Source organism: Podarcis muralis, chromosome 1, assembly GCF_964188315.1.
Source record: "Podarcis muralis chromosome 1, rPodMur119.hap1.1, whole genome shotgun sequence".
NCBI lineage: Eukaryota > Metazoa > Chordata > Lepidosauria > Squamata > Lacertidae > Podarcis > Podarcis muralis.
The window spans coordinates 117,716,731-117,741,892 of record NC_135655.1 but is presented as its reverse complement, the minus strand read 5'-3'; the positions used below and the strand labels follow the sequence as shown (position 1 = coordinate 117,741,892).

The 25,162-nt window shown below is 44.3% G+C and overlaps 2 protein-coding genes across 8 annotated transcripts; one reads left to right on the top strand and one right to left on the bottom strand.

Annotated features, from left to right (window-relative positions):
* Positions 1-460: 460 nt before the first annotated feature.
* Positions 461-16,679, bottom strand: CFAP210 (cilia and flagella associated protein 210). 4 transcript variants are annotated; one of them, XM_077917157.1, is made up of 9 exons: positions 16,513-16,674; positions 14,402-14,616; positions 11,501-11,674; positions 9,904-10,097; positions 7,918-8,074; positions 5,540-5,679; positions 3,829-4,021; positions 3,154-3,318; positions 461-2,207 (listed from the first exon to the last, which is right to left on the bottom strand). In XM_077917157.1, exons 1-9 carry the CDS (start codon positions 16,598-16,600, stop codon positions 1,869-1,871), a joined length of 1,665 nt encoding a protein of 554 aa, XP_077773283.1. In that variant the 5' UTR covers positions 16,601-16,674; the 3' UTR covers positions 461-1,868. The 4 variants fall into 4 exon arrangements, with proteins under 4 accessions (XP_077773283.1, XP_028562432.2, XP_077773295.1 ...); XM_028706599.2 differs by having other exon boundaries at positions 16,519-16,673; XM_077917169.1 differs by lacking the exon at positions 16,513-16,674 and adding an exon at positions 16,313-16,500.
* Positions 16,631-24,464, top strand: PHOSPHO2 (phosphatase, orphan 2). 4 transcript variants are annotated; one of them, XM_028750180.2, is made up of 4 exons: positions 16,631-16,765; positions 19,628-19,757; positions 20,737-20,780; positions 21,933-24,464. In XM_028750180.2, exon 4 carries the CDS (start codon positions 21,954-21,956, stop codon positions 22,674-22,676), a length of 723 nt encoding a protein of 240 aa, XP_028606013.1. In that variant the 5' UTR covers positions 16,631-16,765; positions 19,628-19,757; positions 20,737-20,780; positions 21,933-21,953; the 3' UTR covers positions 22,677-24,464. The 4 variants fall into 4 exon arrangements, with proteins under 4 accessions (XP_028606013.1, XP_077773307.1, XP_028606023.1 ...); XM_077917181.1 differs by lacking the exon at positions 16,631-16,765 and adding an exon at positions 17,014-17,224; XM_028750190.2 differs by lacking the exon at positions 16,631-16,765 and adding an exon at positions 17,203-17,332.
* The last annotated feature ends 698 nt before the right edge of the window (positions 24,465-25,162 follow it).

The window sequence follows — 25,162 nt, the reverse complement described above, 5'->3', positions numbered from 1 at the left end:
CTCCAGGTGACATCACTAAAACCACAAACTAATGTATCCCTTTATACCAGGGGAGTTCCCCAGTAGGTAGATCCCCCTACCTTGCCTGTAGGTGGCCTCGTATTGTGCCTTATTGAGAGGCATGGAACCAACAAGTTACCTACATGCAATGCAAATACTAGATGCCTGAATTCCCAACGCCAGTCGTATATCCGCACCCACCTTGTGCAAGCAATTTCCAAACCTGAAAGGAAAACTTATTTTGTCTGCATATCTCCTTTGCAACACCAGAGGTATGACACTAATTGGGTTGGAGGATCCAATTTAAATTGGCCTTAAGCAGCATCTGAAGATCATGATACAGGAACCATGCTAAGGTTAAGTAGCTCTGAGTCTGGTCAGTACCTGGATGGGAAAAACCATTTCGGGATCCCATTTTTATTGCATTTAGCTCCCTGGAGGAAAGGCAGGACAGAAATGGAATAAATAAATGCTGCAGTTTGTTTTTATTTTATTTAAAACACCACTGTTGTTCTTTTTTGGTAAAGATGTTTCCAATGCATTTCTATAAACAGTTTTGCTTTATAAAAGTCAACACTGAACAATATTCTTCCCTGGGCGCTATGACAATTCCCAAACTGCAAAATGATGTCATAACAAAGCTTTTATTACAAGTAAACAGTGCATAGCTGCAAATTATCCTTTACTACGTTGTGAGCCATCTCACACTTAAGATAAATTATTGTTTCTTTTCCCTGTTCATCAAAGAGGCACTTATACTGAGGTCTTAGTTATCTGTTGATTAAAATATTGTTTAAAGGCTAGATGACGATTGATCAAGAAGGGGTGACAGAAGATCTACAGGTACATAGTTCATGACTTATGCATACTAAGGGTCGAACTATTCCTGCTTTGTGTAGAAAACCAACCGCTGCTCATCTTCCTTTTAATCATCCAAGTTGATGGCACTTCCCAAACTGACACGCAAAGCAGCAAGGGGCAGTTGAAAGGGAACAAGAGATGCTGTCTTCCTGTTGCATTTATTCTGCAGACCTGACTACTTTATATTCCGTCTGGCCCAAGATGAGGTTTTCCAGTCCAGGGGGTGAGGGAAAGGATAAGCACCTCTGTTCCCAACTACAGCTACTTCCTTGTATATGGCTCCCTACTTTGAGTGCCACAGTCCCTCCAATGCATGACGTTTTTCTCTTTCACAAATAACCAGTGCAATGGAGGGTAGGTGGGCTTTAACTCTTTTTGCCCCTCTCCCACCGTGGTCCCAATCCAGATCACTGCCTGCTATGTCCATGGGGGCCCCAGGGGAGCATCCATTAGCTTCGAGTGCAAAAAGCAGGAGAGGGGGAGTCCAATCCAGACTGAGAGCATAGCGAGGGTTAAATTGCATATACCTCCCCACAATGCCACAATCTTGATCGGGATTAGAGAGTGGCATGCCGGCTATTGAAAGAAAAATAGCCATGGGTGGGATTTTGGCCATCAAGAGGCAAATACCTGATCAGGAATCTTATGTTTAGAACTAAGTGGCTAGTTAATGCTTTTAGCCTAAAAAGTTTAAACGGAAGAGGTAGAGCAAATGGTTTGTTCGCGAAGTGCGTGTTATTTTTGGTGTTCGTACAGGTGGCAGAAACTGAAGGATTAAAGGAGTAGATATTCCTGAAATAAAACTGAATAGAAAGGTGTGAATGGCTGTTTTGGAACTTCTAAACGCTACACATCATTAGAGCTACGGATTTTCAAAGTTATACGTAAATATATTTGGATGGTTGCAACCTTTATTAAGGCATCTTAAACTTGCTAATTTTCTACTACAATTTGGGGTGATTTAAAAATGCATTAGACGTTCACTGTAGCATTCGGAAGGGTTTTCCTTACCATGAAAAACCTAGCCGACCCTTCGTGTGCCCATATTCATATTCATTTAACCATTTCATTTCTTGAGCTGTGTCACCTATAAACGGCAGCTTAGTAGGCTGCTTTTCACACGGCTGTTCATTTTCTCTAAAAACTGGTCTGTTTATACCTTTGTCACCTTCACTGAGTGCTTTCAAAAGAGGGTAGAGATTCCGAGTTGTCTTGGATTGCTCATCAATGATTTTCTTTGCGTACTTCTGGAATTCCTGCTCCTTGAATAATAAAATGCGTTCTTTTTGTCTGACATAGTCCGTATCCGCTTGTTTCTCACGATCTTCTTTTAACTTTTTTTCGACCTGCATTGGAAGGGAGGAGGGAAGTCTTAAATATATCCAACAATAATTTTATAATATATTAAAACTGAAACTATAAAGTTATAGATGTCCTGGTTCCCTCAATAATAATAATAATTAGCACACGACTGAAGCACTAGCTAGGATAAATGATATCGTGCGGGTGCAATCCTTGTTCTATAAAGTTAATAAACATTGTGAGTGGGACACAAGTACAGCATTAACTACCGAATGTAAAATTCAGCATTCTGAGAATCCCAGTTTAATCCAGTGAAACTAAGCTTTCAGTATCTGTAATGGCATTTGTCTATTTTCTTCCCTCCCTGCGCTCACGCGGTCTCTTTCATTCATTGCCACTGTTGTTTGCCGCTTGAGAGCAGGGAACCTGTCAGTTTTTGCCTATTTAAATATTTAAAATACCACCTACACTTCCAAAACATGGAAGATCCCCCTCATCTGATTTTGGGAAATTCCCCCCCCTTCCTCTGGCAACGCCCCGGAAACCTACACTGTGCAGGACCCCCTATAACCCTCTGGAGAGGACTGGTGTGCAGAGGAGGGAGAGAGAGACAGAAAGAGACAGAGACGGAAAAAGAAAGAAAGAAAGAAAGAAAGAAAGAAAGAAAGAAAGAAAGAAAGAAAGAAAGAATACTTCTGTGAGTTTTCTGCTCATGATAGTCAGGATTCAAGCCTCTGACTATTACACTACAGTGATGATGTTCCCAGTTTTCTTTGATTTCTGACAGTATGCAAGGTTCCTTTCTCTAAGGCATTTGTCATCTGGAGACAAAGGAAGCCTGTCTTTGGGACTTCATCCATTTGCAGGTGCAGAGGGCAGTTTTCTCACTCAAGACTGCCCTCTCAAGCACTAGACAGAAAAGTACAAGTCATATTCCATTTTCGCCCTTTTTAAAGAAGTTTACTTTGTAAACTTAATGCCCATACTTACTATCTGCATGACATGGAAGTCTTGTAATTTTAAGTTTGCACAATGATTTCTGTGTTTCTTGTCTTTCTCCAGTTCTTGGAAAATCCGATCTGCTTCTATTTGTCCACGAAGTATTTCTTGAGCCTCTAGTCTGTCCTGTTTTTCTTTCTCTTCTTTCCTTTTAATCTATAACAACACAATCCAGTTCTTATCCTGTGGTAGTGAAGCCTAAGATCTGATGACTCTCTACCCTGCTACTAACATTAAGAGTTACATATATGCAATTTTGATATTCTGGGCATCCAATTTTTAAATACTTTTATGTGTAAGCCAGTCCCACTATTTTAACGGAACTTGCTTTCATGAAAGCTGCTCAGGAACACAGGGCCTGTGTAAAAGAAGTCTATTTTTTGAGACTAAAGGTTGCATCCAACACTGTCTACTCGCAAACTGAACTTCTGCTCTCTCAATGCAACTTCACCTTTCTCTCCCTCCCTTGTGGTCTCCCACATACCCTCAAAATCTGCTCTACATGGCTGGGGGATCCTCTGAAACCTATTATGGGGTGCATGGGGGAAGAGGTAAAAGTGAAATCCAGTGGTGCAAGCAGACTGCTGACCCAATGCTGGATTCCATCCCAACTGATAAATAAGAAATGGTGAAACAGAAAAGCATGCTTAATTTTATTTTTCTTACCACATTCATTCTGTGCTCTGTGATGGATTTCAGTTCAGCATTGTTCTTTTCTTCTTTTTCTTTGCGTTCTCTCTCCAGCTGCGCGTCCGTCTCTGCAATGTCCCTAGCGATACGCTCATCTTCATCATCAGCCTCCTTTTTCATATGAGCCAGGAGGCGGCTAGTAATGTTGTCTCTGTGCTCCTCCATTAACCTGCAATGGTTCAGCCGTAAGTGCCAAGATTCATCAACTGCGTGCTGTGAGGGGAGGCCTGAGGCATGCCTTGATTAAACTAGCAAATTGGATAAAACCACACTCCTCTATGCCAATCAGAGGAAGGACTGATGCTCTGTATCTCTACATACGTGACACCTGGTGCCAGACAGGTGGCGAGCTGGCTGCCAAGGAGCAATCAGGAGCCTTAAAACACTCCCAGTTGTTCCTCGGCGAGGGAGGCTTGCTGTCAGCGATCTTCGGCTGATTGGTGGTGACAGCAAAGTCACCAGGTTAACGCAAAGTCAGCAAAGTTAACACAAGCAACAGCTGATTTACACGCGTCCAATTGGCGCACGACTGTGCACACGCACATCGCAGCGTCCCGGATGTGGCTGGAAAAGGAGGAGGGCTTATGTGCACTCTGCCATTGTGTGTGATGACCCAGAATGCAAATCGGGAGTTGCCTGTAAATAAAGATATAAATAAATCTGCACTACAGTGTTCCCGACCTGCTGGTGCCTACCCAAAGTCAGTTTGCAGTCAGCATCATTCAGCTGACTAGTGCCCACTGGGGTCAGATGTACTATGGAGTTGCTGCTTGCCTGAAGTGGGCTTCACAAGCTAGCTGGAATCTGCACTTGCAGCAAGCCCCAAATATAGTTTGCGGTAAGTGCAAGTATCTCTTTGACGGGCCGGCTTGAATTCAAGCTGGTGACAGAAGAATATTTCTCTGCGGTTGCAGTTCAAGTGGCACCTGCAAAGGAATTCTAGTTTGCTTGGAGTCACTTGTGATGTCGGGTGATTGACACTTGTCAGAATGGCCCACAGTACATCACCGAGGTAACTATCTGGCCCACTGGCTGCATCCTGTTTCTCATCCGTGCCTCTGTATAATATTCATCTCTTATACTGGTTCCTAGGCAGGTCTGTGGGCACATTTGTTTGCTTGATTGATCTGTATCCTGCCCTTTCATCCAGGGCAGCAGACACGGCAGTCTAAAAAACAGTTTTAAAACATTATCTCAAATCAGTGATCTTACGGTTGGGAGATTACTTGGCAACTCCATGTATGCTGCCTTGGGTTTCGTGATGGAAGTAATGTAGGATGCAAATGTTATCAGTCAAATAAAATTTAAAAAAGAGTTCGCAGCAGAGTAAAACTGAATCGAGAGTCCTTGGTCCCACAGAGCAGGATTCAACAAACAAGTCCTGCTAGCAGAGGCCAACCAAGAATCTTCATTAGTGCAACAGGACTCCCCCGCCCCCCCCCCCTGAAATTGGCTCTGTTGGGACTAAGAAGAACCCCCAGAAGAATATGATGGGGAGGAGGGGGGATTGTTGTCAGGCAAGGGGAAATGCTGGCACGGATGCAAGAACAGCCGCAGTGATACTTTCCTTTCATAATACCTCTGTGTGCGAGATGGGGTCTCTACCGTAATAATTCATAACGCTAGAAAACTGTGCCTTGTTTTATTTGGGTAATGTGTTTCCATTTCCCGCTCACATTCTGCCTACCTGTGCATTTCATCTTCTTTTGCTTTTCTCAGCTTAGCCATAGCCTGCTTTGCTTTATAATGTGCTCGGACTTTATCATCCTCTTCCTCTTCTTTTTGCTTCTCGATAGCCTTGAGAGTCACCTGGTCAGCAACATGTGCCTTTAAAAAAAAAAACACGAAAAAACTCAGAATGCGTATTTTGTTTACCAAAATAAGTGCCGAGCAGAGCACACTACAGTGGTGCCTCACAAGACGAAATTAATTCGTTCTGCGAGTTTTGTCGTCTTGCGATTTTTTTCGTCTTGCGAAGCACGGTGTCGGGAAAGTTTTGGAAAAGCTTCAAAAATCACCAAAGTCTTTAAAAACCTCAAAAAAGGCTACCACACTGCGTGCTATGAGTTGCTCCTCGAAGTCAACTGTATTAACGGTGTTAAGAAAAAGGAAACAAACTTGCAAGACGTTTCCGTCTTGCGAAGCAAGCCCATAGGGAAAATCGTCTTGCGGAGCAGCTCAAAAAACAAAAAACCCTTTCGTCTAGCAAGTTTTTTGTCTTGCGAGGCATTCGTCTTGCGAGGTACCACTGTATAGAGTCGACTGGCTGGAGGATAATTGAAGGAAGCCCTGCTGCCTCCTGCTGGTCAGGGTAGAATGTGGGTTTTTGTTTTTTGCTGATCCTTGGCCGGCCCTGCTTCACACAAGACCCCAAACACCCTGTATCAAAGGCTTGGCCAGCTATCATCAGTGGGAGCACCACCAGCAGTAGCTCTCCAATGACCTGTGCCTTCACTGGGCAAACTGGGGCTGGAATGCCACTTCTGCCCAATCCTAACTCTTTCCAAGTGCGGGTTCACAGAGGGGTGGCGCAGAATCTTTACATAAGGCTTCACTGCGTTTGCACCAGCTAGGCCCGAGCTATGGAAGAGGACAGAAAAGATCATGAAGAATGTTATGTATTTATGCAAAGTACAGAGTTGGGAGAAGGAGATTTATAGGGATTTGTTCCTGTTTTCGACATCAAAGGAGCAAGAAGCAGTGGTGACAGTGCAAATATAAGACAGCATATTAATGTCATCTCGTGTAAACATGGGTACCAGTGTTGGAGCTGTGTAGCTGTTATGGAGCTCCTGACAGCCTGTCCTTGAAAAAGTGCACCTTGTGGCTTATATTGGTCCCGATACAGACAACTCGCTGCAAAAATATGACTGAACTCCCAATTTTTGCACTGCTTACAAATCCCCGCCCTTTGTGCACCTAACTAGAAGTCATTTCTGTCAAGGATGGAGACTATTGGCATTGTTTCATATGCAGGTTCTACAAAGATATCAACAGGTGATGAAACATGAATAGGAAATGCCCATAAGATTTTGCCCAGAAGGCAACTTTGTCAACTGCTGGTTTGACACTATAGCAGAGTTAGATTGTACCACCTTCACTAAAACAGTTGTGTCTTGGTTTTCGAACAGTTTAGTTCTTGAACGTTTCGGCTCCCGAATGCCGCAAACCCAGAAGTGAATGTTCCGGTTTGCGAACTATTTTTGGAAGCTGAACATCCAACAGGGCTTCTGCGGCTTTTGAATGGCTGCAGGAGCAGCCAATCGGAAGCCACGCTTTGGTTTCTGAACGTTGAATGGACTTCCAGAACGGATCCCATTCGACTTCCAAGGTATGACTGTATTGCCAATATCCAATCTGCCATTGGGAATAGTAGAGAGCACCATAATCTGTGTGAGCCTCACAGCTGCTGAATTAGCACATCCCTAACAATCACCTAGGGGACGCGGGTGGCGCTGTGGGTAAAAGCCTCAGCGCCTAGGGCTTGCCGATCGAAAGGTCGGCGGTTCGAATCCCCGCGGCGGGGTGTGCTCCCGCTGTTCGGTCCCAGCGCCTGCCAACCTAGCAGCTCGAAAGCACCCCTGGTGCAAGTAGATAAATAGGGACCGCTTACTAGCGGGAAGGTTAACGGCGTTCCGTGTGCTGCGCTGGCTCGCCAGATGCAGCTTGTCACGCTGGCCACGTGACCCGGAAGTGTCTTCGGACAGCGCTGGCCCCCGGCCTATAGAGTGAGATGGGCGCACAACCCTAGAGTCTGTCAAGACTGGCCCGTACGGGCAGGGGTACCTTTACCTTTTAACAATCACCTATCCAAACAAAATTGTGCATGGAAGCAGCCTCTCTCTCCTGACCTTTGAACTAAAGGCTCCCCTACAAAGTCATATCTGAAAATATGACACAAGCTCTTGGCCTAAGCACCAGAAACCAACTTCCCCTCCATTTGTCATAAGCAGGCCTGTGAGTAATTTGACTGGTAATTTGTCGAAGTAAGCACCTAGTCAAAGTCCAGTGGAAACTGAAATGCGTTTTTTCAGATCCATTTGGCTACTAACTCCCATCTCATACCTGATGCTCCTTTCTACGCCTGATTTTGTCTTCACGCTCCTCTTGCTCTTTCTGCAGCACTTCCTGTTGATTTAGCAGGACCTGCTCCTGAATCTCTGCCCTTTCCCTTTTGTCTTCCAGCCTGCTCAGTTCTGCTAGGCGTTCATGCTCTTTTATCCTAAAAGATAGAAAAGATTGGTCAATGAGCCATGTCTAAAGTTCCTCTACAATTGGCAGAAGTTCTGGATGCTCAAAAAGAACGGTACAGGTGGATTGCGGCTATTCGCAGGACGTCTTTTTTCTCTCTCTCAAAAGGTGTACCCCCACTTTTCAAACAAATTATCTCCAATACGATTTTTAAAACATTAAAACAGTTTGCAAAATTAAAAATCCTACCGGTGCCCTTGTTCCTCTGGCTGATAAGCAGAGGCTAGGGTAGCCTTCCCTCAATTATTATTTATTGAATTTATATCCCCGGGGGTCTCAGGGCAGTTCACAGAATAAAATCAAGATATAAAACCACAAGATACCTAATGAAAATAAAAACAACCACCCAATAGCCCCCCTCACCACCACCACCACAACAAAAACATTTTAAAAGGGCATAGGATGCAAATTTGATCAAAAAGGGACTTTTTTGCCTGGCACCTAAAGGTATATAACGAAGGTTCCAGGCGAACTTCCCTGGGAGAGCATTCCAGACAGGGAGCCACTGCAGAGAAGGCCTGTTCTCGTGTTGCCACCCTCCAGACCTCTCGAGGAGGCACATGAAGGAGGGCCTCAGAAGACAATCTCAAGGACCGGTTCATATGGAAAGAGGCGGTCCTTGAGATATTGCGGTCCTTAGCCGTTTAATTCTGAACTCTCAGATCAACTGGCAGTTGGAGCTGAGTGTTCTTTAATTTAAGGAGTGGGGGGAGGAAGGAACCAGACAGAGGGCCTTCTCGGTGGTGGCGCCCACCCTCCTATCAGATGTCAAGGAAATAAACAACTATCTGACTTTTAGAAGATATCCGAAGGTAGCGCTGTTTAGGGAGGTTTTTAATATTTGATGTTTTATTATGTTTTTAATCTGTTGGGAGCCACCCAGAGTGGCTGGGGAAACCCAGCCGGATGGGCGGGGTATGAATCATCACCATTATCACCATCACCACCATCACCACTGTCTGGCCAATGGTTGAGGCCAGGCTGGCCTTCAACTCGTCACTTGTATTCTTCCTAAAAGAGAAGAGATGCAGCATCCCTGTGAATGTCCTTATTCTGTTGACTAGCAACAGAGGCCTTCCCCTCATTTACGGAGTCCCAGGGCAAATGGTACTTGGAGTACAACTTCCTTCCAGCAGTGAGAGGGAGTAAGGAGTTACAGCTGCTAATTCAGAACGTGGGCCAATATGGTATGTTTTGGTTTCTTAAATCACCATCTCTCTTTCATATTTACTTGCCTAGGCACTAATGCAGTACTAATTGTCAAAATCAAGCACCGCTGAGACAAGAGCATTCTTTCTTTAGGAACATAGGAAGCTCTTTTATACCGAGTCAGACGATTGGTCCATCTAACTTAGGACTGTCTACACCAGGGTTTCCCAAACTTGGGTCTCCAGCTGTTTTTGGGGGACTACAACTCCCATCATCCCTAGCTAGCAAGACCAGTGGTCAGGGATGATGGGAATCGTAGTCCAAAAACTGCTGGGGACCCAAGTTTGGGGAACCCTGATCTACGTGGAGTGGTGGCAGCAGCTCTCTCCAGGATTTCAGGCAGGGTTGTCTGAGATGCCATGAATTGAATCTGGGAGCTTCTGCACGCAAAACATACGCTACGGCCCTTCCCCAAACACTATTGGAAGAATAACAGTGAACAAGTGGGGTTTCCTGCCCCATCACCCAGCAAATGTTAAAACAGATCAGTTTCTATGCTGTTGCTTTATGGAGCAAATGTGCTTACACCACAAATGACACATTTATTTTATTCTGTGGGCTTGAAAAAAGAGCTCTGCTAATTATATTTACTGTTCCAGTTGATCCTTGCTGAGTTGCACTCTCTTCCTACGGTTCTCTCTAATCTTTTCCTCCTCTTTTTGTACGGCTTTTAGCCGTTCACGTTCTACTTCTTCATCTCTGCAGCGGTACAGGTTTTCTTTTACCTTTTTAAATTCAATCTGAGCATCTCTTTCTTTTAAGCATTCGGTAAGTAAGAGGGCTCTCTGCAAAATAAAATTGCAATGTTTGATAGGGATTCTTTTTATTGTTTTATTTAAACAACAAACAATATTTTAAAGCAATAAATGATGCACCAGTGATGTAAGTATTATACAAATGATGTTTCCCCTTAACAACAGTAGCTGATAATTTCTAATGTGTTAAGAGAGAGAACTCTGAAAGTTAAGTTACATGACATTTAATAACATGTGTGGGTTTATATTGTCTTGTGCTTTGTTATTCCAATATATTATAAACAAATTCAATTACTCTATAAAATGATCATGAGGTTGTCTTCCTTTTCTAATTCTAATTCTGACCATGTTTGTCGATTTTATCATATTTACAACCTATTTACAACCTCCCATATTTTGATTAGAGTTTTTCTTCTTCTTTCCACTTAGGAGCTAATCATTATTCAAACAACAGTCAATAAATTTATAACCATTTCTCTGTTGTCTGTTAAAACGCGATCTTTCACATACCCAAACAATATTGGGTATGTGAGTTCATTAGAAATGTATACCCTGCTATAACATCAATTTCTTTTACATATTTCAATCCAAAGAATCTTTGTTTTGGGACAAGTCCAAAAAATATGACACATATCTGCATTTGTTGCTTTACATAGCCAGCATACTGTATATTGCTTGTTGTCCTAGATATATGGTTCAATCTTACTAGTGGAAAGTACCATTGAGATATAAGTTTAAATGTTATATAATTAGAGACGTTTGCCAACCCACAAGGTTAGGGGGGGGACCCATGAGCCTAAGTCACTTGGTTCATGCCACAAAGGTATAGGGATTGGAGCCGACATGGGAAAGCAGGTTGCTCTGATCTCTGGGTAGAGGCAGAGAGCTGGGTGCTGGCTCTGCTTCCTTCATCAAACAAGTTGACGGAGGAAAGCAAGTTTCTTTCAACTGGGGAAGGTCAAGTAAACAGGATGTTATCTCAGAGTCCCTGTACCAGTGTTTCTTCAATAGCCTCGGAATCTGCTCCTGTCTGGGGCCTATACACATTAAGATGCGGTGGGGGGTGGAAGCCATTCCTGGACAGTTTGGGATGTGACTGGCCTGCTTTGCAAAGAAAAGCATAAGCTGGTTCTCACAGCCTCACACAGAGCTATTACCCTCTTCCAATATTAATGATCTGTGTCAATGAAACCACTTTTTCAAATTTGTTAAGAGGGCTACCTGATAGCAGTTTTTTACTGATGGGAATGCTAGTCCCCCCCATTGCTTATTGTATAATTAGACCATGTTTTCCCAGCTACTCTCGGCTTCTTCTGATCCCAAGCAAAGCTTATTAACAGCCATTTTGATTGTGCCTATTTCCCTCATTTAATACAGCTTCTATGTTGAACATATCCCCCACATTAAAGTGAAATAATAATAATAAATGTTACATGGAAGTCTTTCACTCTCTCATTTTGGTAGTACTGATAGAGTTTGGATTGTGCCACCGCCTCTTTTCGCTTCTGTGCTTCATACTTTGCTTCTTCCAGGTCAACCTTTCTTTTTTCTTCCTCATCCCTCTCCTGACGCTCTTTCTTGGCTTTCAGTTTTGCTTGTGCCATACCCTGCAATGCAATATTTTATTTATTCTTTCATTCATTCAATATTGTTGCAATCTGTCTGTCTCGAGAAAAAAATGGAGTACACCTGTGGAGATAAAGTCAAACCAATGTGTTAGCAGCACCAAAGTGACCTCATCGGGGCACAAGCCTGGGCAGTGTGTATAGAGGTCCTGTGCTGCCCTGACAAGATCCACCCCATCCCCCTTTCAGCTTAGCTGATTTGGTCCAAAGAAAAGCAGAGTGATATGTTTGGCACCAGCTTGACTGCATGAGTTGCCAAAAAGAATCCTACAAGGCGCCAACCGTCTAAGGAACTCCACTCCATCTTTTTGCAGGATTTACTTCTTCTCCTTTTCTTCTCCTGAAGATATCCCACAAAGGCAGTAGAGGTTTAGGATCAGTTTTTTCCTTCTCCTAGATGGGCCACCTTCCCAGGTTAACAAGCCCCATCTGTCCTCACGTCCCTCTATAGCACATATAGAAACTGCCTTCTTGACCATTAGACCAGTGTTTCCCAACCTTGGGCCTCCAGCTGTTTTTGAACTACAATTCCCATCATCCCTGACCACTGGTCTTGCTAGCTAGGGATGATGGGAGTTGTAGTCCAAAAACAGCTGGAGGCCCAAGGTTGGGAAACACTGCATTAGACCCACTGTTAGTCTCATCCATTCAATCCGCCAGAGCCTGTCTTTGCAAACCCTAACTCACCTAGGGTTTGAGACCCATCGGCTACCCACACCTGGTTTATCCGGCCAGCTGAAGCCGCTCCCAGGGAGTGGCTGCTGTCACAGGTGAGAGCTGAGGGCAAGGTGGGGACCAAAGGTGGATAAACTACCCCAGAAGGAGTATGACACGTACCCCACCAGAGGTACTAAAGGTAAAGGTAAAGGTACCCCTGCCCATACGGGCCAGTCTTGACAGACTCTAGGGTTGTGCGCCCATCTCACTCAAGAGGCCAGGGGCCAGCGCTGTCTGGAGACACTTCCGGGTCACGTGGCCAGCGTGACATCGCTGCTCTGTACGGTATACCCCTCCCCATAACCCTATGCACCCAACTTCCTTGCATGAAGCATTGTAATAAAGTACTCAACTAAGACATTTGGTCTAGAGTAGTAAACAGGCATTTGTTCATTTATAAACTACTATCTATGAACTTTTTTTTTATATAACCCACTGCTCTGGCACACACATGCTGCACATTATGACACCATGCAAGGCACCCAATGTTGCAGATACAATGTCAATGTTGAGGATCAGAATGTTGTTGTTTAAACTAGCATCAATAACACTAATACTCAGCAGAATGAGCAGCAGAGAGCAAGGATCTGCCATCACCAGCCACTGCTGTTTTCGCCAGATGCGCTGACTCCTCCCCTCACCTTCACAGAGGCTTGTCCTGTGAGAAGGAGCAGGACCATCTGATCTGAGGATGACGGTATTGGGCGTCTATGAGCCATGAGCCTACCTGCTATGATGCCACAAAGTGTTGGCAGATTTCATTTAGGCCCCAGGAGATGAAGGCCCCACCCAGTAAGGTCAACAACTTCTGGCTGCATTGCAGTCACTTCCAGGTAGGTTGGGTTGCCAGGCTATTTCTCAGGAGCCACCAACCAACAAACAAACAAACAATGATCAGCCCATTTCCATCCAATCTGTTGCTTTATAAAACCTTGTACCTTTAAGATTGTGGTGCCTGAGTGTCTTTGCTTTGACCCCTGCCATATCCCATTTTCCTATTTTGTCTTTTTTTCTTTAGTCTGTAAACCTGAGGGCAGGGGCTGTGTTATTTTTCTCAATTTGTAAGATCCCCTGGGAGCTTTCCTGGTTGAGGAGTGGGGCCTATACATGTAAATAGTGCTCAACAGTCTGCATAGTAAATGTGTTATTTTTTTATCTATTGCAATATGAGTTGACCTGAAAAATTCATGGTTGAAGCAAGTTCTGAACCCAGGACTTCCCAGGTCACACTATAAAATTATCACTATCATCATTATTATTTATTAAATCATCTGAAGTTCACAGGGAGGTTTACAACATAAAAATACAAAATGAGAACACAATATACCTAAATAAAAAAACAAAATCAAACCAACAACACACCCCCCCCCCTGCAACTAACATATTTAAAAGGCCATAGAATATTTAATCAGTCAAAGGCCTGGTTATAAAGAAACATTTTTGGCTGGCACCTAAAGATAAATGATGAAGGTGCAAGGCAAACCACCCTGGGGAGAGATTTCCACCAACAGGGAACCACTGCAGAAAAGGAACATTCTTGTGTTGCCACCCTGCAGACCTCTCATGGAGAAGGCATATGAAGAAGGGCACCAGAAGATGATCTCATGGTCCAGGTAGGTTCATATGGAGAGAGGTGCCCCTTCAGGCATTGTGGTCCTAAACCATTTAAGGCTTTACAGCAATTTGAATAGGGCCAGGAAACTGATTGGCAGCCAGTACAGTCAGGCCAGGATTGTTGTTATATACTCAAGCCATCTTCCCCCGGTGAGCAACCTGGCTGCCAAATTCTGCACCAGCTGAAATTTCTGAACCATCTTCAGAGGCAGCCCCATGTATATCATGTTGCAGTAATCTATTGCTGATAAACACATATATTCTGATTTTACTGAAACGCTTTTGACTAACCAACCCAGTAGTAAGAAAAAGGATAGAAATACAACCAGGACTGTCATAAACATTCCACAGGCATTGAAATGTATGTGTGTCACTTACCGCAATAGTGTTATGCCAGTTTTTCACAAGTGCTTGAGACTTTAAGTGCAGATCTTTCCGCTCCTTCCTTTCAGCACGAATCCGAGCAGCTTCTCTTGCTGGGGCGGTGAGGCTATCGTGAATCCTCTCCCATTCTTTTTTGGGGAGTATAGTTATTTGGCGGAGATCTACTCCCACCGGAAGAAATATTCCCTCCACAACATCATCTTCGTTTGCTAGATATGAAAAAAAGTTTTCTGTCAAATGCCGTTTATGACTCTTTCACCTTCTGGGCAAAACAATCAGGCTTTCATACCAGGTTGAGATAGCAACCCTGGGCACGCTGTATGATGGAGACATCTTCACACTGCAACCCTAAAAACATGTTCATTCTATGGTTTCAGCGAGAATGCTCCCATGTAAATGTTCATAGGATTAAAGTCTTATAGGTCTGCTGAGATGCAAACACTTCAGAGTTCAGGGGGACTTATTCCCAGATAAATGACAATGGACAGGATTTGTCAAAATATTGAGGCCATTGGGTATATTTTGTATATTGGTAGGGCACCATGGGCACCACCCTCTCTGGTAGCTTTTATTTGCCCTTCTCCAGCTCAATCATTCCTGCTACTTTCCCACCAGGGGCTTCAAAGATAGCTACCCTCTCCTCCTCATGATGGGGTTTGTGGGTGCTCAGAGGCTTCACAGCCACCAAGGAAGTAAGTCCCCAATGGTGTCACTATGCCTTCAGGCATCACACCGGTGACCCCAGCAATATAAGATTTCAGCCTTAGTCAACTTATGGATTCCTCATAGTGGATTAATAACCACAACATTGAGGACATTTCCCAGAGGCCATTGGCTATGTGAAGGAAGTTAAGACCTGAAAACAGAAGTGGCAAAAGGTCCCTATCTAGGATTCTGTTATGAGACGCTAGAAGACTGTTTAGGAAATAAGCTATTTAAGATTTTCCCAGACATCCCACCTTAAACCTATCACAGTTAAGGCCACATAAATGAAAATGCTGATAGTGGGGAAGCGGGGCAAAAATGAAATGCTTAGAATATAAGCCACAGTTCCTCTGAGGATAAGGAAGGCCCCACCTGGGTTAGTGGCAGCACCCAAATGACACGTAAGTGTCATTTTCCTGCTAACTACAGCTTTTAAATTCAAACAGCAAAGCTGAAATCTCCGTCTTCAGGGCAGTTCACAGCATAAAAATCATAGCTGCCAACCTTCCCTTTTTTTTGCGGGAAATTCCCTTATTTCAGCGCCGTTTTCCGCTGCTTCCCCGGATTGTCAGATATCCCATAGACTGTCCCCAGGACAGGTGAGGCTGCTGATCCCTTATTTTCAAGGCTGCTGATCCCTTATTTACAAATCTGAAAGTTGACAGCTATGGTCTTTAGCATATGCGCCGCCAGGGTGCAACGATCCGCCCAGCGCCCCCAAATTTAATTTCGCATGTGCAGCACCGTTGAGAATGACAAGTGCCATCGTTGAGTCTGACAAGCGCCACCACTGTGAATGACAAGCGCCGCCGCTGGCATGGCGAGTCTTTGGTAAATGAGCTCACAAAGTCGAAAGTCCTTTAGTGAAACAGTAGGTATACATTTCGGTAATACCTAGGTATATATGTATTTTGTTTTTCTAGCTTGATCAAAGTTATTTATTATTTCATAAATATTTCATAATAATAGATAAATAACAGGTGAGGCTGCTGATCCCTTATTTTCAGATCCGAAAGTTGACAGCTATGATAAAAATACCAAGACAAAAACACAAAATTAATAATAATAATAATAATAATAATTCAATTAAATTTTGTTTTCAACACTGCACTGTACAAAGCTCCACGTATGCCGTGTCGCAGCCACCTCTTGCTGACAAAACCCATCTTTTCTGATTTCACCGAATCTCTTTTGACTGACCAACAACAACCCAGCAGGAAGAGAGAGGACAGAAATACGACGGAGAAAACTCGCCCCCCCAACCGCCCCGCATTTTGCCAGGGCGAAGGCGCCGAGCCTCATGAGGAGGCTCAAACTGGCAGCGGGTCCAGGCGCATCAACGGGGACCACCGCCGCCGCCCTCCTCCTCGGGCACCCAAGCAGCGCCTCCTTCCCCTCACACGCACGCGTGGCTGGGCGCTCCTGCCCTCGGCGCTTCTTGACGAGCACGGCCTGGCGGGCGGCGGCGGCGGCGGCGGCGGCCTTCATGGCGTGAGGCGACGCGACTCGGGGCCTTAGCGCGCGTGCGGCGGTTGCCAGGCAACGGCGGGACGTGCGGACGGGAGGGAAGTGACGCGACGTTCTGAGGCGGCGGCGGCGCGAGAGTTGTCCGCGCGCCGCTCACGTGACCCGGCTTCGAAGGAGACGTTGCAGGTCAGTGCGGCCGGGCGATTCCAGCTGCTGCTGAAGCAGTGGCGGCAGCGGTTCTTGTTGTCGTTGTTGTTCGCTGTTGCGGCTGTTTACCCCCCCGTCCTCCTGCGCGTGCGCGGCGCCCCCTCCCGCAGCTCAGCCGGTCCCTCTGCCTTGTCCTCCGCGCTTCCTCCGGGCTCCGGCCCGCAGGCGGCCCCAAGCCGGAGGGAGACGACCCGGGTTGGGTGGATGTGGGGTGGCGGGGTGGGGAAAAAGGGACGGGGACAGGGTCTCCCCCGCAGGCTTTCCCCCATATTTGCCGTCTGTGGGACTCGGATGATGTGGGACTCCTGTGTCCAGGGCAGCTGTTTATCAGCTCCATCTGGTACGCAGGCTGAGACCCTATCTGCCTGCAGAGTGGTGCATGCTCTTATCTCTCGCTTGGACTACTGCAATGCACTCTACGTGGAGCTACCTTTGAAGGTGACCCGGAAACTACAACTAATCCAGAATTCAGCAGCTAGACTGGAGACTGGGAGCGGCCACCGAGAACATATAACACCGGTCCTGAAAGACCTACACTGGCTCCCAGTACGTTTCCGAGCACAATTCAAAGTGTTGGTGCTGACCTTTAAAACCCTAAATGGCCTCGGTCCAGTCAGTGGCGTAGCGTGGGTTGTCAGCACCCGGGGCAAGGCAAGTAATTTGCACCCCCTAACCCGTGGATTTGCGCCCCCTAACCCTAACCCCCAGATGTTGCGCCCGGTGCGGCCGGCCCCCCCTGCACCCCCCACGCTACGCCACTGGGTCCAGTATATCTGAAGGAGCATCTCCACCCCCATCATCCAGCCTGGACACTGAGGTCCAGTGCCGAGTGCCTTCTGGCAGTTCCCTCATCACTGCGAAAAGCCAAGTTACAGGGAACCAGGCAGAGGGCCTTCTCGGTAGTGGCACTCGCCCTGTGGAATGCCCTCCCACCAGATGTCAAAGAGAAAAATAACTACCAAACTTTTCGAAGACATCTGAAGGCAGCCCTGTTTAGGGAAACTTTTCATGTTTAATAGGTTATTGTATTTTTAGTGGGGGTTTTTTGGAAGCCGCCCAGAGTGGCTGGGGAAACCCAGCCAGATGGGCAGAGTATAAATAATAAATTATTATTATTATTATGCGATGAAGGCGCTCGGCACTGGTCTGCCCAATTATTATAGAGAGGTGGAAGGGACCCCCGAGGGTCATCCAGCCCAACCCCACTGCTCCAGCCAAGCACCCAACGTGTGCTTTTTAAAAATCTCCAAGGAAGGAGAGTCTGTTCCACTGTCGGAACAGCTCTTGCTGTCAGAAAGTTCTTCTTGATGTCCTAATGTTTTTTATTTTTATTTACTTACTTACTTATTAAATTTGCATATCACCCTATACCGGCGAAGGGACATGGGTGGCGCTGTGGGTTAAACCACAGAGCCTAGGACTTGCCTTTCAGAAGGTTGGCGGTTCGAATCCCTGTGACGGGGTGAGCTCCCGTTGCTCAGTCCCTGCTCCTGCCAACCTAGCAGTTCGAAAGCACATCAAAGTGTAAGTAAATAAGTACCGCTCCGGCGGGAAGACAGACGGCGTTTCCGTGTGCTGCTCTGATTCACCAGAAGCGGCCTAGTCATGCTGACCACATGACCCGGAAGCTGTACGCCGGCTCCCTCAGCCAGTAAAGTGAGATGAGCAACGCAACCCCAGAGTTGGTCACGACTGGACCTAATGGTCAGGGGTTCCTTTACCTTTACTTTTACTTTTACCTTTACCCTTACCCTAGATCGGCAGTTCTCCTTTCTTTGTAATTTGAAGCCATTGGTACTGGAGTGGGAGAAAACCATCTCCTTCCCTCTTCCATGTGACAGCCCTTGAGATAGTTGGAGCTGGCTGTCCCATATCTCCTCTCTTCTTATCCAACTTGCACATTCCCAGCTCCCTCAACCGTTCCTCGCAAGGCTTGGTTTCCAGACCCTCGATTGCCTCAGTTGCCATCCTCTGCACACGTTCCAGCTTGTCAACATCCTTCTTAAATTGTGGTTGCCCAGAACTGGACACAGTATTCCAGGTGTGGTCTGACCAAGGCAGAATAGAGCAGGACTATGACTTTCCTTGATTGGAGCACTATACTTCGGCGGATGCAGCCTAGAATAGCATTAGCTTTTTTTGCTGCTGCATCACACTGTTGACTCGCGTTCACCTTGTGGTCTTCTAAGACCCCTAGATCCTTTTCACATGCACAACTGGCAAGCCAGGTGTCCTCCATCTTATATTTGTGCAGTGGATTATTCCTGCCTAAGCTCAGAACCTATTGAAATTCATTTTGTTAGTTTTGGCCCAGTTCTCCAATCTGTTAAGGGCCTTTTGAATCCCAATTCTGCCTTCAGCGGCATTGGCTACCACTCCCAGTTTGGTGTCTGCTGCAAAATTTTATGAGCATCCCCTCAATACCTTCATCAAAGTTGTTTATAAAGGTGTTGAATAACAACAGGCCCAGGAGAGAACCCTGCAGCACCCCACTTGTCACCTTTTCCCAGGATGATGAGGAACCATTAGTGAGCACTCTCTCGGATCCCATCAGGCAACCAGCTACAAATCCACCTAACAGTTTCCTCGCCTTGCTCATACTTTACCAGCTTCTTTGCAAGAATAACACGCGGGACTTTGTCCACAGCCTTACTGAATTGCGCCTTCCCTTAAAAAATAATAATCAAAAAGCGTGCAAGTCAATGTATGTTGCAAATATTATGAATACGACTCAGCTGGTGGGGAGCTGAGAAAGCAGTAACTGCCTTCATAGGCTTAAATATACACGTGTATGCTCTCACCTGAATTTCCTTGGCTCTTCTTTCCTCTCTTCCTAACTAGATCTGTGGCGGCAGCGATGGAAAGCTCCAGACGGCAGCTTGCTTGGGAACTGCTGGGAGGGAGCTGAATAGTGGAGCAGGTTACCAGACTGTTTCTGTCTCCTGTTGTTTCTTCCTTCCCTCAGGACAAGGTAAATAGTGTTCTAATGTTGAGCACTGACCCAAACTGTCCGCTGCTTAGGAAGAGCAGGGCTGCCAGCGGAATGAAGAACTGTACTGTACATGCCAGAGGCCAGTCAACTGCTTGCCCTCACAGCAAAATGTTTATCCCTAAATGCAAGTGTCATTTGCTGCAGAGATTGCAAGGAGTTTGGGGGGCTGAGGATGTTTACATGCAGTTTATGTTGATAAACAGGGAATGGGAAGTAAGGTTAAGTCGCTTCCCTGTTTGTTGCCTGTGTCCAGTACTTTTCTTTGGCTATATATATATATGAGGTGCCGCTACTCATCTCTTTATAAAAGTGCTGCGCATCTGAGCACACAATGATTGCAAAAAAGGAAGTGACTGGCTCCATATAGGTGAGCACTGTCACAAAAACCCCTCTACCTGTGTCTAAAGAACGCAAAAGCGGTTCAGAGTCTAGCGTGGATCATCTTTATGCAATTGTGTGAATGCATATTTATTTTCTTGATCTGTTCTTGTCTCGCACTGTCTCCAAATTATTCATGTTCAACCAAGCAGTGCTTCGTAATGGTTCTGCTGGGATGAAGAGCAAGATTCTAAGCAAGTTGGCTCAAAGATTCAAAGATAACTACTACTGACAATGTGCTTAGAATTGCAGCCCGATACTCTTTCAATGAAAACGGAAGCATTGCCAAAGTTCTGCTTTGTGTTTATGTATTAAGTCAATAGCTGGCACAATATTTATGTGCGTGTTTATATTCACACCCTGCTTTTAAGCCAAAATTGACCCCCAAAGTGGCTTCCAATTAAGTACAATATAATTAATGGCATGTTGATATGGAAGGTGCACTTCTTCCAGCTCCTGGCATTTGATGTCATAATCCCGTCTAAAAGCAGCCCCTCTAACCCACTACTAGGGTCTTCTGACACTTAGATATACAATTTGTGTAATTTTGTCATTACATTATGTTATTTTGTCTAAATAGAAAAAAGAAGTTGGGATCACGTTCTTTGTGTTGGACTTGTACTGGTGAGTCCTGGGTTCAAATCCTCAATCTCCCCTGAACCTCACTTGCTCACTATAGCCATTATCTCTAAGCCTGCTCTATCTCCCAAGGTTATTGTGAGGGTAAAATAGGAGGGAGAAGAGTATATATCACCTTGAGCTCCTTATAGATAGACTAGGATGATAATGTAAGTAGTCTTGTCTCTCTTTATGGGCAGATATTACAAAGGGATCTGCATTCATATTGGGGAAAACTGCTTTTTGTCTGACACCCTCCAATGAATTCAGATTTCAAACATCAGTGTCGGCTAGTGAGTACCATTGTGGTGTTCCACTATTAGATTACAGTGGTACCTCAGGTTACATACGCTTCAGGTTACAGACTCCGCTAACCCAGAAATAGTACCTCGAGTTAAGAACTTTGCTTCAGGATGAGAACAGAAATCGTGCTCTGGAGGTGCAGCGGCAGCAGGAGGTCCCATTAGCTAAAGTGGTGCTTCAGGTTAAGAACAGTTTCAGGTTAAGAACGGACCTCTGGAACGAATTAAGTACTTAACCCGAAGTACCACTGTATCTGCCTTTTGTGATGTACACCTGGCATTGCAACATACATGTGTGCATATTTGTTTGTGTCCACTTCAGGTCTAGACTGACCTGGTTGAAACATAACAAACTGTGCTTTATTGTTACGAGAACAATCTGCACACAAGAGGGGAGGAGCTTAAAACCTGAGAATCTGATTTGTAATAATCTGCAGTTTGCTGTTTCATTCAACTGCACCAAACTATAGCTTGCTATCAGACTTTTATCTGAAACCTATAAGGCAAGAATGAGGAACCTATGGCCTCAAGATTTGCCAGACAACAATTCCTGTCATCCCTGACCATTGGCCTTCCTGGCTGGGGCTGAAAGGAACTGGAATCCAACATCAGCTGAAGGGTCAAAAATTTCCCACACCTGCTATAGGGTATGGTAAATAATTGCATATTCCAAATGGGTTTCATATCATAGGATACTGTAGATTGTAATACAGTGCTTTCAAAAGCACACTTGAATACTTTTCTGAATGAGAGACAATATTTTTTTCTGGCATAATTCCATTTCTAAGATCATGGTCAGACTGTAATATAATACAGGAATAGCATACTTAAGCAAATAATTCTTTCTCATTTCCAGGTTTACATTTATCCAACAACAATGAAGGTTCTTCTGGTTTTTGATTTTGACCATACAGTTGTAGATGAAAACAGTGATACTTGGATTGTGAAATGTGCACCAGCTTCCAAGCTTCCTGATGAAATTAAAAATTCCTATCGAAAAGGATACTGGACAGAGTATATGGGCAGAGTCTTCCGATACCTGGGGGACATTGGCATAAGAGAAGATGAGATGAAAAGAACTATGACAGCAATCCCTTTTACTACAGGAATGAAAGAGCTGATAGATTTTATTGGCAAGCACAAAGACTTTTTTGACTGCATAATTATATCGGATTCCAATGCAATATTTATTGATTGGATTTTAAAAGCTGCTGATGTATCTCAAGTATTTGATGAAGTGTTTACAAATCCCGCAAGTTTCAACGACTGTGGCTCTCTCACTGTGCAGAATTGTCACGCTCATGATTGTGCAAAGTGTCCTATTAACCTCTGCAAGAGAAAAGTCTTGGAAGAATTCTTAGAACATTTAAAGCCCAAGGTGAAATACTCACAAATTATATATATAGGCGACGGTGGGAATGACCTGTGCCCAGTAATGTGTTTGAAAAAAAGCGATGTTGTTATGCCAAGACAAGGGTATATGTTGGAGAGCTTGATTTCTCAGTTGTCTCAGAATCTTGTTCCCGTCGAGGCATCGGTTGTCGTCTGGTCATCTGGATTTGAGATACTGGCCTACTTAGAAGTACTTACAAAAGGATAGAACTAATTAATATTGGCAAGTGGGTGGTGCTCTCCGAATCTTCTCACAGCAGAATCGTTTCTTTATGAATGTTAGGGGGGGAAATAACACTTTGTTTATGCTACTTTGATTCATTGTCTTCCCTTGTGCAAACTCGGTGGGGTGAGGTTCCTGAGAAAAGAGGGAAATTCATCAAAAGAAGCAGCCGGTGCCGAAGGTTGCAGTTCTATAGACGCTTACCAGCAAGTCCCGTTGAACTCTAGAGGGCTTACTTCTGAGTAGACATGTATAGGATTGCACTGGAAGTCATTGTTAAATGTAGTTGCCCTGTAATAGCTATGTTACATGAGATAAGCTGTCGGTAGGGTATGTTTGATGAGATATAGAAACTGTTTCCCTCTAATTATCTGACGGAGAGGAGAAATGCAGCAAGAGCTATAGCTAACGTTGCACTGTTGTGCCTCGGTGCCGCGTTCAGCAACAGCTGTCCATTTAAGATATGATAGGTATCCCTATGAGCTAACTTTTAAAAGGTTGTTAATATCATGTGGGATGTGGCTTTGACTTCTCCCCTTGTGAACATCCCTCACCCTTGCAACCATTATAATTCAGCTGCTATTTGCAAGAAACGTAGAACTTCCACACTGTATGTAGCAAGCCATTTCTGTATAACCTTCTGAATCTCTTTCTTAAGGGAGAGTTGCTTCCCTTAGCCACAAAATCAGCCTAGAAACGGGGGCTAATTTTGTCGCACGCACATCTCATCCCCACACATCTCATCCCAACGTGGCTCTTTTACATTATTTAGCATAATTCAGTATCAACCACTAATCACAAAGTGAAAGCTGATACCATGTGTAGGCAGCATTAACAAGGAATAAATGTGAGCAACACTTGAAGGTTTCGTGTTGTCTGACTTCACGTGCCCATGCAGTGTCTGCTCTAATTGCATATGCCCTGTGAAGAAATTAAAAGAGATGATGGAATGATACGTGTACTCCTCGTAACAGGCAAAAAGGTGCTTCTTATTAATGCAGCCTTCCATGTTTGCTTGGAAGTAATTCTCGCTAATTTCAATAGGATTTACTTCCGTGTATGTGTGCATAGGATTGCAGCCTTAAAACAGAAGTCAGTTTTGCTTAAAACGAGTGTCATGTGTATGATAATGTTGGAAAGGAGAATGTATCAATCTGATTTTGATGCATCTTAATGAAAGTTCCTGTGACTGAGACACCATGTTTTGTACCTCTTTGTAATACCTCTGAGGATATTACCCAGGAGTTTGTGGTCCATCTTCCTATGACATTTTATTAGCATTAGAATGGTGTGTCTGAAATGAAGGGTTTGAAAAGTGGCATATATTGATAAACAGTATTGTGTTGACCCTTTTACCCTATTGTGAAAGGTGATTGTGTTAAAATGTTTTGCTTAATATGTGGAAAAAAATATTTAGATAAATTGGTTTTCCTTCCAGTTTTTGAAAGCATACACGAAGAGTAAAGAGCATAACTTGGTAGGCTTCCAGATTCTAGTAATTTTGGTGGCAAACATCCCTTTGATGAGTTTACTTAGCAGTCTGCTAAAATTCAAATACTGAGGTACAGTGATCAGTGGATTTCCTTGAAGATCCATTTCTTGCCCAGTTGTTATTTTGTCTGTATACAATGTGCCTGCTGCAAATTTTGGAGTATGTATATTCTTTAAAAATAAGAAAGATATAAATTTAATTTATCCTGTTTGTAGTTTTGTATTTAAGGATTCATGCTTATATAAAGAATACTTAATTAAATATTTTATTAAGTAACTACATTACAGTTTGAGGTCTTTTGCTTTAATGTAAAATCTTTCTGCAGTGGAAATAAACAGAAGCAACCTACATTTGTATAAACAGATCTGGTATTACAGAGATACTCAAGAGATTTTTGCACTTTTGACAGTGAAAGAACAAAAATACAATGGCAGTAATCCCATTGAATCAGCTGAAATACAAGTAACCTGTAACTGGTCTCAGTCAGCACCCCGAAACCCTTCTAAAATAACATTTCCACCTACTAAAAACTATGAAAATGTCAAGTTTTGCAGGGAAGGTGTTCCAAAGTTGTGCTGCCACAGAAAACGACTTGCTGCGAGTCATTGCCAAGTTGCTGCTAAGTTCTGGAAACATTAACCTATCCTTGCATGCTCCCTTTCCTTTTTAGAAAAAAAAATTGCTCTACTGTAGCACGCTACTTTCAGTGTAAGCTTCTTACATGAGAAGGTCGTAGGAGAAGTGAACGTTTAGGTTCAGGATGTTATAGGAATTCTAAGGTCTCAAATATAGAATAATTGTTGATAATTGCACAAGGTAAACACACATACATACCGTAAGTATATAAGCCACATGTCTAAAATAGTACTGGAGAGCAATCCCAAAGCCATCTTGGCTTTCCTAAAGACTCTAAATATTTCCTCTGCCTCCTTAATCCCCCTTGCCTCAGAAGAAGTAGGCAGATAGCAATCTGGGGAAG

Excerpts from the sequence above, each read along its gene's own strand:
- PHOSPHO2 (XM_077917181.1), top strand. The coding sequence starts at position 17,078 with ATGATGTGGGACTCCTGTGTCCAGGGCAGCTGTTTATCAGCTCCATCT. Across the intron at positions 17,225-19,627 it reads ACGTGGAGCTACCTTTGAAG|ATCTGTGGCGGCAGCGATGG; the intron begins GTGACCCGGAAA and ends CTTCCTAACTAG. Across the intron at positions 19,758-20,736 it reads CTTCCTTCCCTCAGGACAAG|AAAAAAGAAGTTGGGATCAC; the intron begins GTAAATAGTGTT and ends TTGTCTAAATAG.
- CFAP210 (XM_077917157.1), bottom strand. The coding sequence starts at position 16,600 with ATGAAGGCCGCCGCCGCCGCCGCCGCCGCCCGCCAGGCCGTGCTCGTC. Across the intron at positions 5,680-7,917 it reads GGCGTAGAAAGGAGCATCAG|GCACATGTTGCTGACCAGGT; the intron begins GTATGAGATGGG and ends TTTTTTTTAAAG. Across the intron at positions 4,022-5,539 it reads AAAGAAGATGAAATGCACAG|GTTAATGGAGGAGCACAGAG; the intron begins GTAGGCAGAATG and ends GAACCATTGCAG.